This window comes from Cladophialophora yegresii, assembly GCF_000585515.1.
Source record: "Cladophialophora yegresii CBS 114405 chromosome Unknown aczIN-supercont1.1, whole genome shotgun sequence".
NCBI lineage: Eukaryota > Fungi > Ascomycota > Eurotiomycetes > Chaetothyriales > Herpotrichiellaceae > Cladophialophora > Cladophialophora yegresii.
In genome coordinates this window covers 3,626,652-3,639,358 of record NW_006913045.1, presented here as the reverse complement: position 1 = coordinate 3,639,358, position 12,707 = coordinate 3,626,652, and the positions used below count along the sequence as shown (strand labels likewise).

The following is a 12,707-nucleotide window of genomic DNA, read 5'->3' as shown; positions in this document are numbered from 1 at the left end:
AGCCCTTGCTGCCGCCTCGAACCGCCGACACAAGCGCTAAGGCACGCTGGGTGTCTCAGAAACGACAAAGCTCCAGATGAGCCAATGGACAATAGCCTTGCGTTCCGTTTCGGCCCCCTTCAAAGAGAGCCTGTTCAACAATGGAGGCGACTTTGGCACAAAATTACGCTTTTCAGGCCGTCTCCGCCAGTGGGCTGGAGGCTCCGATTCGCGATGGTGGCCTCACACACGGGCGACGACAAGGTCAAGCCCAGCCTAGCCTGGCATGGGCGTTTGAGCAACCGTGTGCGGGCTTTATGGAGCCAAAACCTTGGGCCTTGCTATGGGACGTCTATGTAACTATGGATGCCGTTGCTTGCGTTTCCACTCAAAGCTGTCCTCGACGCCCTGAATACTCGATCGTGGGTTCCGTACTCCGTACGACGTGGACCTACGAGGGACCTCCCCTTCTCTTCTTTGTGCATCGCCCTTTCTCTCACCACAGCACGTATCCCAGGCGTTATCCGACTCTGTCCGTCATAATTGTTGATCAACGGCTCATTGCGCGTCTTGCGCCTTCGTTGTGAACAATGGCCAACGAATTCAACATCGATCCCAATGTCTGGTATCAGGTCTCGAACGACCTGTACGACGCGAGCGTCGACTCTTTGCGTGTCGGCGACAGCCACACGGCGATCTACATGTTTGCCACGAACCTCACGTCGCCGCAACAGCGATGGCAAATCTTCCCCGTCTCAGGAGGTGGTGGAGGGTGGAATTTCCGCGCCCAGATCACAGGCTCGGGCGCGTACATGTCGCAGTGTATGCATTTAACGTCGAGTATGTTGCGAGACCCTCGATAAGACGGTACTTTTCTGTGCATATAGGAAGAGAGACACGAAAAGCTGACCGAACCACTCCCTGATAGCAACGGCACCGACCGACGCCTCCCCGGACGACACGGACGTATGCATGGCCCTCGGGGCCGCGACGGACACCCAACGCCAATGGATCCTCTCCTCCAACGGCGACGGCACCTTCGACATCAAGCTCAGCAGCTCCAACCCGCTGTACTCGGACTATCACCTGTCCGTGAACGCGACCAACATCGTGGCCTTCACCAACGACACGACCAAGCAGGGCGTGAAATGGGGATTCCAATCCATCATGCCGATTGACGATCCTGCCTTTTCCACGGGCATCGTCCGGGCGACGACCCCGAGCGCAAGCGCGACATCCACTCCCACAAATTCCTCGACCCCCACGTCGCTGGGCTCGGGCTCGCAAACACAGACATCTTCCCCAGCGACAGCCTCAGCCTCGGCCTCATCCTCGTCCATAGCTTCGGCGTCCGCGCAGCGAGGCGGTCTCTCGAGTGGTGCAGCAGCCGGCCTCGGCGTCGCGGTCGCGGTCGCGGTCCTCGCCCTCGCGGCCATCCTGTTCTGGTTCTTTCGCAGGAGAAGAAAGCACACCCAAAGGCAGAGACAGATACACGCACAGGTCCAGGAACTTGCAACTCCCTACGATGGGCATGGGGCTTCTTTTCCGCACGAGACGAAGAACAGAATGCTTTACGATGCCGAGCCGGCCGAGTTGCATCACCAGTCTATCGCGGAACTAGATCACTCGCCTGAGCACAAGACTCCTGTCGCTGAACTAGGGGCTGATCCGAGGGCGAGCCGGGGGTAATGAGCTGGCCTGAATTCGTCAATAGATTGGCTGGAATCTACTCAGCATTGTGAAAGTCAAGGCCAGGGTTCGTCAATCGTTCGTCTGGCTTCGTCCAGCAGTGATTCCATGTGCAGTCTAGTGGGTTTATGCCCAGACGACCAGAAGAACCATACCGGAAGGTGCAGGATCCATCCGCGTGTGCTACTTGACCTGACTTGCCGAACAAGATCGATCCTACAGAGACACGATCTTTGAAGCTCCGGGGCATCGAAAGGACGTCTCTACGTACAAGTCCAGCACCGAGTGAATGGCGTTTAACGTCCACTGAGCAGTCCTGTCCCCGGCCACCTCCAGCTATGGAATCCAAGCCGGCCTATGTCCAATTTACCGGCGTAATAGTCGCACGAGCACGAGCATGAGCGAAAACCTGGGGCCAATGTCCTGATATTGAAAGACCGTACCCTGGAATCAGACCCTTCCCACGAAGCGAGAACCGAGATGGGGACCCATCGACCGAGGCCCAACCCACGCGTTCATCTAGTCAGTTCGTACAGAATTGCTGGTCTCTCAGTATTCCGGGTGAGGGCATACACGGCATGGGCGCGCAGCTTGAAGGTTCAAGCTTCAAGCTTCGTAGGCTGTTGGCGATGGAACGGACGAGCTTGGGAATCCCGTGCGCGTGGTGTCGTGCTGTCAAGGAGACTTGGTCCTGCACGGATGGAGTAGATGGGAAAGGATTCGCTTGGTCGCTTATGTACTATGCAGTTCACGCACTCCCATGCTACTCCGTGTGAGTATGGACCGAGCTCCACGGCCAACTTCTCTATATTCATGTTCTTTAGGGGTACCTTTTTAGGGGAGCGGAGGATAATGACGAGGACGACTAGGAGTGTATACAATTACCGAGATTACGTTAGACTGCAACTCCGTTCATTTGGCGCAGTCACCTCTACGCCGAAAGGACCCACGAACAAACCCCCCTCGCGCGTTGATTGTGCAGTTCACTCGGCCATTGACTGATTGTGATATGCCATGCTCGTCAACTCTACACGGTACGTACTGTGAACCAAGTTTTCATTTCTCGTGTCTCGTAAACAGCTGGCTCCGGTGGGTGCTGGGTATTCTCTGCGTGCATCTCATGTGAAGAACAATCTCTTCTGCCTCCTGCCTGGGTCAACCTCGCCGGGTGCAGATATGCTGCTGCCAGCTGCCTTTCTCTTCGCCTTGCCATTAATTGTCGTATTCGTCAAGCGAGACCTTCCAGGCACCACGACCGCCGGGGACAAGCGGGAAGATGTCCCGCGAGGAGGCCCGTCCGTTTCGGCGACAGCCTCCTTGATCGTCTGCCTTGAAAGACATAGGTCAATGTGATTGTTGAAATCCCGGTCGTTGGCTGGTTGCGGAAGTTGGCAGATTGGACATTCCCACAGTTGTGTCGCATTCTGCTTGTGTGCGGACGGTGCTGCACCTTGATTCCTCAAATGCCCGGCTTTGGCGACTGAAGCCGGCGAATTGGGTTCACTGCCGTATTTGTATCGCCCGAAAGGTTCGTGCCAATCGGCCGTAGAAGTATATCTGTCTTCCATGTCGGTGTCGTAGGCTGGGTCATGAGCTTGTTCCTGGCTCAATCGCTCTAGTTCCTCCATCTCCTCTTGTCGCTCCTGTCGTGCTGCGTCCTCAAACTCCGAGTCCGGCCAGACTTCCCATTCGCCAGCATCGGTCGGCTTCTCGTTAGCTTGCGTAGTGTTAACTTTCCGACGGAAGAAATCACCCGTGTTTTTCTTCGTGCTCACGAGGTGCGTACAACGCAGCCCCATAAGACGGAGCCTGAAGTCCGGTATCTCCTTCTCGAGCTTTGCTAACATTGGGACGCTGTAGTTGTACAGATCTTCTGCGAGATGAACCGCCTTGGGTGGAGCGAATTGTCTCGTGAAGACTTCGTACGTGTGGAGCTTGACTTTGAGCACAAGTGTTCGCCCTTTGACTTCGACGCGAGCCATGTCTTTTTCTAGCTCTTCCGCAGTGTGCCGTAACTTCTCACGGAGGTCTTCTTTACTGCTGATATCTCGGAATGTGCTTTCTGTACCGACACTCTTCCGTTCATACTCGTCTGCAGGTTGTACCACCGTTCGTCCTAGGCCAAGATAAGTCTGTATCAGGAATTGAAATGCTTTTTCGCCAAACAGTCTGGCCAAGTAAGCTCGCTGAGCATAAATTTCGCCGCATGTTTTGATGCCGATGGCTTCAAGTTCGCGTTCAAACACTCGGCCTACTCCATTGACCTTGCGGACAGAAAGAGTCGACATGAAGGACATGACGGCAGCTCGATCATTGGGAATGCGAAAATGACCGTTGGGTTTGTTCTTGTTGGAACAGATTTTGGCCAATTTAGCGTTCGGTGCGATTCCAGCAGAGATCGTGATCTTGCATTTCTCGTGGACCTCGTGCCGAAGTTGCTCGATTGCAGCTTCTGGGTCAATGTGATGTGCGTCGCAGTAGTCTGTGATGTTCAAATACGCCTCGTCAATGCTGGCACTTTCGAAGCGTGGGTCATATTCGCCTAGTATGGCCCTGACCTCTTTCGCCTTCGCGGTGTACTTGTCAAAGTTCAATGGTAGGCATATCAGCTGCGGACAAAGCTTCTTTGCAACAAATCCAGCCATGGCGCTGCGGCATCCATATTTGCGAGCTTCGTAGTTGCATGTCGTCAGTACACCCTGGCCAACAGCCATGGGCACAGTCTTCAACTCGGGGCGGTCGATCTCCTCGACAGCTGCATAGAATGCGTCACAATCAATGTGCACAACATACTGTGACAAGTTTCTCGACAACTCGAGGGAGGCAATATAGTCATCTGCTCGACGCTGGTCTGACCTCAGGTCTAGTTTCTCCAGTTGGGCCTTCTGCTTGAGGATGCGGTCGATCTTCAGCGTCAGGGTTTTGTCTTTGACCTCCTCGTTATTAAAGTATTTCGAGCCTTTCGAGGCCTCGTAGATGATCTCAGAGACCTTCTTCTGATCGACACCATCTTGCCCAGCCTTTGTTAAAGACGGGCCCAGGAGATGGTGCCTTAAGGAGTGGTGCTGGGATGCTTCGGGCACCGCTGCCTGCGTAGGCTCAGTCTGACTCGCATCATCGTCGCCACTGTTGCCTGCTCGGTTTACATCTGGAGAAGAGGCATTCTGTGTATCAGTTGAGGTCATGGCAATACTGAAGTCGCGGTGGAGGTGGACATGGCGTGTTCCTCGAAAAGGTATGGAGTCGGGGCAGTGCTCGTAGTGTTCAGCACAAAGTCAGGGTGACGCGACTTTGCAGGGAGGCGCGATGAGGGGCGTTGGCTTGGCGTGGCAGTGTGGGCGGAGCGTGTCGGGGGCAGTCACGGGATTCAACGGTGCTTAGGCTCGCCGTTAATGATGAGCCCTTGACGCTAAACTAACTAAACCATTCAGAGCGTGCATCTCGCATGTCTTGTTGACATTCATTCGACACCCGCTTCCTGCCATGACCACACAGAGACAGACCGTGTGCACTTGCATCCGTCGACCATGTTCTTCCAGCCGCACATGAACTGCTCACATCGCTGCCATGCGAGAACGAGACCGCAATCAGCCCCTTCAAGTCTCTCGCTCTCGCCGGTCGCCCCTCCCGACCACGATGCCCGCCGACAAACCGACTAAGTCGAATACCTCGAAACCGCTCACACCAGCCCTCAGCTCCAACTTCCGCAATGTGAAGAGCCCATTGACACCAAGGGTTGCAGGCTCGCCCACCCCCTCGTCGAGTCAACCCTTTGTCAGAGCCAAGTCGCCTGCCAAACCTGATCAGACGACGACGCCTTTGGGTGGGAATGTTACGCCCAGGTCTGCTGCGAGAAAGTCACGGGCGGATACGGAGTCACCACTGGCTCCAGCTCAACCACGGGTGCCTCCAAATGGCCGGAGATCGAGAGCATCATCAGGGAATGAGGCGCAAAAATCACCTGGACAAGTGCTTGGGATCACCAGTCCACGCCTTGTTGCAAGCACACCTACACTAGCAAAAGTTGGGCCTGCTTCTTCAGCACCAGTAGTGACGATTCATCGAAGAATATCCGCCGCAAAGAGTGCTGTAGAGGGGAACAAGGATGTATCATCAAAGTTCTTCCATGCCAGCGAGGTCAAATCCGCCCTTGGATCTCCGGGACTGGAGGAAAGCCACCGGTTTCCGCCAAAACCAGGCCATTTCTTCGTTGGCTCTCCTCCTCTCGCTGCCACGAGAGATCATGCCAGTGGGAGGTCAGAGCCAGATGAGAAGTTCTTCAGGGCCAATGATATACCTCAAAACGCTCAGTCGAAACGTACAGTTCTTCCTCACATCTCTACAGACAGACTGAACAGTTCGGCGGGTAGGGGCACCCCGCCTCAGTCGCCCAAGAAGAGCCATGGTATGATACCGGCAGAGCCCTCGTCACCTCGGAAGTTCCACTCAGGGCCGACAGCGTCTCCAGTAGCACCGAGAACAACAGCCGAACGTCCCAAGAGCACCTCCAGCGGTGGCAGCCCCTTGGAAGCCGGCACCCATGGCCATCGAAAATCCCTGAGTGCGGATTCGAAGACTTCTCAGCCGACGCGGAAGTTGAGCGGTCCTCGAGCACAGGTGCCCCAGCCGCTAGATCTACGACTCACTCCCACATTGTCCCCGCATACTGCGGCAAGTATTCTCCTATCACCAACTGCATTAAGTCCCAGGTCAATCAGTCTCAACTCCACTAACACCATCACCACCTCTGTCACAAGCGACACGGATTTATCAGAGATCGCTGTACCGGCCACGCTTCCCTTGGCATCGCCTTCCGACCAGAAAGCAGAGCCACCGGCGACCCCCGTTCAGCCCCAGGTCGATCTAGCTTCCAACGCGCGCCGAGAGCGAAAAGTGCTCGACCTCGAAATATCCAATTCATCCCTATTAGCTATCAACAAGACTCTCGAACGGGAACTCCGCAAACAGTCTACTGAGCTACGGCGCTACCGCCGCTTGTCGCGATCCGGACGAATTTCCATCGCTCCAAGCGCACGAAGTGTTTCAGAACAAACCAACTTCAGCCTCGACACGGTCACAGAAATAGATGGGGAGGGCCAGCATTTGTCCGACTTGGACGAAGAAAGTGACCTCTCCGACTATGACGACGAAGACTCCTCCCTCCTCTCCAACGACTCCGGCTCCCTCACCAGCCCCTCCGCACGCTCCCGGCAACGCGCACGAGATGAGAAACGCCTGATGCAAGACCTCTCCCGCCACCAACAACTCCTTGTCGACTCCCAGAGACTCAGCCAGAGCATAAAACGATGTCTTACATGCACCGATGATTTGATCCGCGAAGGGAATAAAGCTCTAGAATATAGAGTGGGGATTGGCGACGTCAAGCTTGGAGGAAGAGTTCTTAGCGATGACGAACTCGACGAGCGGGGCCTGGCCAGCGGAGTGGAAGAGGTGGAGGCGAGGCAGGGGCTGTTGAGTCCCAGTGTCGCCAAGGCAAATCTAGATCACGCGCAGCTCTGGGCTGTCGAGCAACTGCCACTGCCGTCGTCAGGAGCACCAGAGCATGCCAAAGACGCAATGGCCGTTGCCTCGCTTGGCGAGCTCACTGATCTGCTCGAGTCCGTCAATACGGAATTGCGAATCCTTTGATCTTGTGAACTACACATCTGTCTCCTTTGTTACGACGCACGATATATTGTTTTGGCCTTGCGTTTCGGGCGTTGCAAATTGGCTGGGCTAGCAGGAAGATCTTGGTTGGCGTGGGAGTCGGCTTGCTCAAGTGGAGTTGGAGTGGGTGCAGAGAACCGAAGTGGAATCAAATAACTCAAGTCAGAAAGGAAACAGGTTGAGAGGTAAGAGAATGAGAGCCTAAGCGGTTTTTGCGAGATTGTAAATGATACCCCATCCGCCAAGGAGTTCTGGATTAGGATTCAAGTTCGTTGGAAATTGAGGAACAGAAGGAGCAGAAGCAGAAGCAGAAGCGAGAAGAGAGGAAACACTACAGCTAATGTGTGTGCGTGTCGGGAGGTGTGTCAGTGGTCCAGTGGTCCAAGTCCAGTATTTAAATTCACCTCATTTACAATTGAATGACAGTGAAGTACAGTCTGAAAGAGGACGTAGACGAAGGGCGAGTCCATTCGCGATGGCGCAATGACAGTCTATAATAGCCTCGCTCGCATCAAGGTAGGTATATAGTTCGGGGTGAAACAACACAGACGCAGACATCGAGCTCTATCCCTTGGACGCTCAAATCCAGAAAGCACGACAAAATGGGCGTTGAGAAGCCAGCCCTGCCCTGCTGCATGACTTGCCCGTGCTGGTCTTTGGTCCCCAAGAACCGACCAGACAGGTCGAAATAAATGAGTAGGAGGAGAAGAAAAAATTGGCCGCACTGCATTGCACGCTGCACTGCACTCCAACACAGAGAACCCAGGGTATCCAGCGTCCAAAACTGTATCGTATCCGTGCGAGACGATTCGCTTGGAGACGACTGCTTCAACACCCATGTTGCAAACGCCACTGCCCCGAGTGACTTGCTGTTCTGGTGCTCGTTATCGTCCGCGTTGCACTTCCGGGCACTCATTCAGAGGAAGGGTCTTCATTTTGCCGAAGGTAAGCGCCATATCGCAGAAAGAATCAGTGCATCCTATAGTATCTCATTCAAAGCGCTACTTCGCTTCGGACGTCGATGCCCTTGGCGAGCCCTTCTCGCCACTCCCACCCCCGAAAAAGTTGTGCCTGTGGCCGTGCGGTTGCTGTGGTTGTGTATCAGGATGTGAGGTGGTGTCCTTCTGCTTTTCTTTTTCTTTCTTTTTCTCTTGCTTTTTCATGGACTCGGCCATGAGTTGTTCGAAGGCCATGAAGTCGCCCTCTTCTTCCGGGTCGCGCTCGGCCTAGATTGGATTGCAAGGTCAGTTTGTGAGGGAAAATGAGGAGCGAACCGCCGCAGGCTTACCTTTTGATATATCGTCCCGCAGAGGACCAGGGCGTGCGCTCTCTCCACCCGCTTCTCCAAGCGAACGTTCTTATCGTTCAGGATCTTGTCGCAGACGTCGCGTAGCACTCCCTGGATCTCGAACCGTGACCCCTTCCACGCCGCGGCCAAGATCTTGCCTGTAACCTTCCTCTCGTATTCGGCTTTCTTCTCGTCTGTCCAGTCTGCACCGCCCTTTTCCTCTAGCTTGGCCATTTCCTCCATGGTCAGCTGGGCGTCGATGGCGGTGGAGATGGTGTTCCATGTTTCCTTGGCGAGCGTGCCTTTGTCCTTTAAGCGCGAGAAGAAGCCTGATATGCCAAGGAACTTCTGGGATTTGAGAAACGAGGTGGCCTTTTGGACGTATGTCTGCCCGACGGCGTGCAGGATTTCGATGCCAAATGACTCCATCTTCAAGTTTTCGACCTCCAGGCGAGTCTTTTCCTGGAACGCATGCGTGACTTCGGGGCCCTTGTCGGTTTCCGTCCACACGCTGATTCGGTCGATGAGCTTTTTGGCGAGTGTGTCCACTCGTTCCTCGCGTTGCTTCCGGCGCTCTCGCTCGTACGCTTCTAGCTTTTCACGCTGCTCTTTTGTCAGACCGCCCTTTTTCTTCTTCTTTTGCAAGTCCTTCTCCTCTTGGGTGAGGCCCGCGGCGTCCATGCGCGCATCTTCCTCTGAGCGGTCCATTATCGCTTGTTGGCCGAGGTAGCGTCTTTGCGGTGTGCTTGTGCCGGACTCGGAGGGCTTAGGTGTTGATGACGACGGTTCCTCAGCGCCCGCCACGTACGGCGGAGGTGGTGCGGACGAAGGTTCTGATGCTGAGTATTGTCTTGCTTCATTCTCTTTTGCACTCATGCCTGTAGAGGCGGACTCTGATGGGGGTGCATGTGCTTGCGCGGCAGTGGCATCCTTTTGCTGTTGTTCATGGATGTTCAGCTTCTCTTCCGCTTCCTTGGAGAGTTGTTCTTCTTCCATTGCTTCCATGGTGATGTCCATTGTATGTGTGAGGTCTTTCAGGAGGGTCAGTTCGCCGATGAGATCCACAAACGCATCTCCGCCAAAGATCATGCTGAAGAACTCGGAGGGATCCTCGAAGCCCTGGCTGGGCATCGCTTTTTCTTTGCCATACTTGTCGTAGGCGGCACGAGTGTCTTTGTTGGACAGAACCTGGTAGGCTTCTCCTACCGCCTGGAAGCGGGCGTGCGCAGTCTCATCGCCGGGGTTCTTGTCGGGGTGAGTGGTAATCGCGAGCTTTCTGTAGGCTTTCTTGATTTCCAACTCGGTAGCATCTGGTTTGACGCCTAGGGCATCGTAGTATGATGTATCAACGACCATCTCGACCGCGGTAACAAGAGATATCCAGGGATATGAGAAGAGCAAAAGTAAGAAGATATGGTCGTACGTGAGTTACTCAGTACTAAGATTTGTTGCAGCCTTGTTTGGCGGAGCGTGGAGACGGCCGGTGAAGTCATAGGGTGAGCGACATAGGGTGATATCTCTCCTCCAGCTGAGCCACAGTGGCTGCGACGCCTGCCCAATGGATGGAGGGACCGCCTAGATGGGCTGGGCTGGGCGCACCTGCGAAGGTGCTCGTGCGCGCGATTCACCCTGAGCGACAGGCGAGGGTAGCGCCTGGAACCCGATTGGGCACTTCCTTCTTAATTCCTCGGGTTAAAGATCGTGCCATTCGGCTGTCTTCAACCCACACGCGCAGACACGAGATGGTCTAGTACGCACAGAGCGCGGTGCGGCCTCCAGAAAGCTTTTCTCTTTTCGTTCCTTCGTTCATCTGTCGCTCTTTTCCAACTGATTCATTCTCCTGCGCTTGTTACGTAGAGTGAGGAAAAGAGATCCAGCTCACTTGTCACGCTGCAGCAGCGCATCCAACTGCAGTCATGCCGAAAGCCAGCGAAGTTATATTCTACCTCCTCCATCCCAATCAGCTGCGGGCCATAATTCAATGGTAAGTCGATCGGAGCCCTGTGGTGCGGCTGTGCTGTGGACTGACGGGACGCAGGAAAGTCTGGCATAACCCGGTCCACGAACGGGATGAGTCGAAAGACACACCGGCGGCGAAAGAATGTTTCAAATACCTGAATAAGACGAGTCGCTCCTTCAGCGCCGTCATTCTGGAACTACATCCCGAACTTCTCATGGTTGTTACTCTTTTCTACCTTGTCTTGCGTGGGTTAGACACCATTGAGGACGATACCTCAATTCCCGCGAAGAAGAAGGAACCTCTATTGCGCAATTTCGACGACGTTCTCGACATTGATGGATGGACGTTCACCGAGAACAGACCGGAAGAGAAAGACCGCGAGCTGATGCTCCATTATGGGTGCGTCATCGAGGAGTTCAAGAAGATCAAGGCCCCCTATCAAGCCATAATCAAAGATATTGCCAAAAGGATGGGGAACGGCATGGCCGACTACTGTCTGAAGTCCGAGAACGACGAGTTTGGCGTCAACACCATCGCTGAATATGATGAGTACTGCTATTATGTGGCCGGCCTCGTGGGCGAAGGCCTCACGAGGATGTTTGTCGAGGCCAAGTTCGGGAACCCAGCTCTCCTCGACAGACCCCATCTTCACAACTCAATGGGTACGTTCCTGCAGAAGACGAACATCATCCGAGACGTGCGGGAAGATTTTTATGACAAGCGGATATTCTGGCCCAAGGAAATTTGGTCCAAACATGTCGATGATTTCGGGGACTTGTTCAAGCCGGAATACAGGGAGCAAGCTCTAAACTGCAGTTCGGAGATGGTGCTGAATGCGCTCAACCATGCCGATGAATGCCTCTTCTTCATGGCTGGGCTTAGGGAGCAGAGTGTCTTCAACTTTTGCGCCATTCCGCAGACAATGGCGATTGCGACACTGGATCTCTGCTTCAGAAACTACGACATGTTTCTCCGGAACATCAAAATCACAAAGGGGGAGGCTTGTCAGATCATGACCGAGTCGACTCAGAATCTCCAGATCGCCTGTGATGTCTTCCGGAGACACATCCACTCCATTCGCAAGAAGAATCGACCTCAGGACCCCAATTTCCTGAAGATCAGCATCGCATGCGGCAAAGTGGAACAGTTCATTGAATCAATTTTCCCGTCACAAAAAGTAGAGGATGCGCTGGCCAGAAACAAGGCCGACGAAGCTCGAGCGGCCCTCGCACAGAAAGAGAAGGAAGCAGGCAAAGCAGGTACTAAAGAGACCTTGATGTTGCTCGGCGCGGTGATGGGCATGCTGCTTTTCGTCACATTTTCCATGGTAGGTGCATTTTGACATACTCACGTGGCCGCGCTAACGTGCCTTCAGCTTGTTGTTGCGTGGCTCGCAGGTGCCAGATTCGACATTGCGTTCGCCGAACTCAAGAAGTCGTGGGTCGATATCAAGGCGAGCGGTCTCATTCCAGGCTTGGGTGGTCAAAACCGGACGCTGACCAATGTCACGAATCATGGCGAATTATGAATGCTGTATCAGCACCGGGACGTGTACATTACTACTAATAGGACAAATTACCTGGCGTTCTCGCTGTCCCACAAGTCTTCCCCAGCAAAACCCGTCCAGACAGAAAAAGTTGATTTTTGCGAGTGACACGACGTAAAAGCACGGATGTCAAATTGCAACTCAGCCGCTTTCATGACTGTTGTTGTGCCGAAGATGTGCTGATATTGATCGACAAGAATGCTCGCCATTGACAATTGACAGGCCTCAGACTACTTCTTTAAGATGTCCTGTTACGGTCGAGCATACATATACCACCACTACTAATGTAAAGATATTTGGGGCACTCCAACAACTAAGTCATTTCAGTTTCTTGCCAGATTGATTACACAGGACTTCGCATGTACTGGGGAGCGGATCCTCGCCATCTCCAATGCAATAGAGCGACCATCCGTCCGATGGCCTCGTTCTTGAGAGGTCTGCTGTTATCACGGTATTTAGACCATGCAGGGTCTGGTAAAGTAGACAGATGCCTGTGGGCACTTTTTCTTTGGGTCTCCCAGGTTGGGCATCATGTCTTGCTGATGATACTCCTCAAGTTCTTGTTATTGTCACCTGAC

At 54.0% G+C, this 12,707-nt stretch overlaps 5 protein-coding genes across 5 annotated transcripts; 3 read left to right on the top strand and 2 right to left on the bottom strand.

Annotated features, from left to right (window-relative positions):
* Positions 1–569: 569 nt before the first annotated feature.
* Positions 570–1,668, top strand: A1O7_01309 (uncharacterized protein; the record flags this gene model as incomplete). Its single annotated transcript, XM_007755347.1, has 2 exons — positions 570–801; positions 908–1,668. The coding sequence occupies 2 exons, from the start codon at positions 570–572 to the stop codon at positions 1,666–1,668; spliced, it is 993 nt and encodes a 330-aa protein (XP_007753537.1).
* A 1,118-nt stretch (positions 1,669–2,786) lies between these two features.
* On the bottom strand, positions 2,787–4,853 carry A1O7_01308 (DNA polymerase kappa subunit; the record flags this gene model as incomplete). The annotated part of the gene is made up of 1 exon (XM_007755346.1): positions 2,787–4,853. The coding sequence occupies one exon, from the start codon at positions 4,851–4,853 to the stop codon at positions 2,787–2,789; it is 2,067 nt and encodes a 688-aa protein (XP_007753536.1).
* A 451-nt stretch (positions 4,854–5,304) lies between these two features.
* On the top strand, positions 5,305–7,317 carry A1O7_01307 (uncharacterized protein; the record flags this gene model as incomplete). Its single annotated transcript, XM_007755345.1, has 1 exon — positions 5,305–7,317. The coding sequence occupies one exon, from the start codon at positions 5,305–5,307 to the stop codon at positions 7,315–7,317; it is 2,013 nt and encodes a 670-aa protein (XP_007753535.1).
* A 1,019-nt stretch (positions 7,318–8,336) lies between these two features.
* On the bottom strand, positions 8,337–9,979 carry A1O7_01306 (uncharacterized protein; the record flags this gene model as incomplete). Its single annotated transcript, XM_007755344.1, has 2 exons — positions 8,337–8,561; positions 8,624–9,979. 2 exons carry the CDS (start codon positions 9,977–9,979, stop codon positions 8,337–8,339), a joined length of 1,581 nt encoding a protein of 526 aa, XP_007753534.1.
* A 560-nt stretch (positions 9,980–10,539) lies between these two features.
* Positions 10,540–12,111, top strand: A1O7_01305 (farnesyl-diphosphate farnesyltransferase; the record flags this gene model as incomplete). The annotated part of the gene is made up of 3 exons (XM_007755343.1): positions 10,540–10,607; positions 10,662–11,910; positions 11,959–12,111. The coding sequence occupies 3 exons, from the start codon at positions 10,540–10,542 to the stop codon at positions 12,109–12,111; spliced, it is 1,470 nt and encodes a 489-aa protein (XP_007753533.1).
* Between the last annotated feature and the right edge of the window lie 596 nt (positions 12,112–12,707).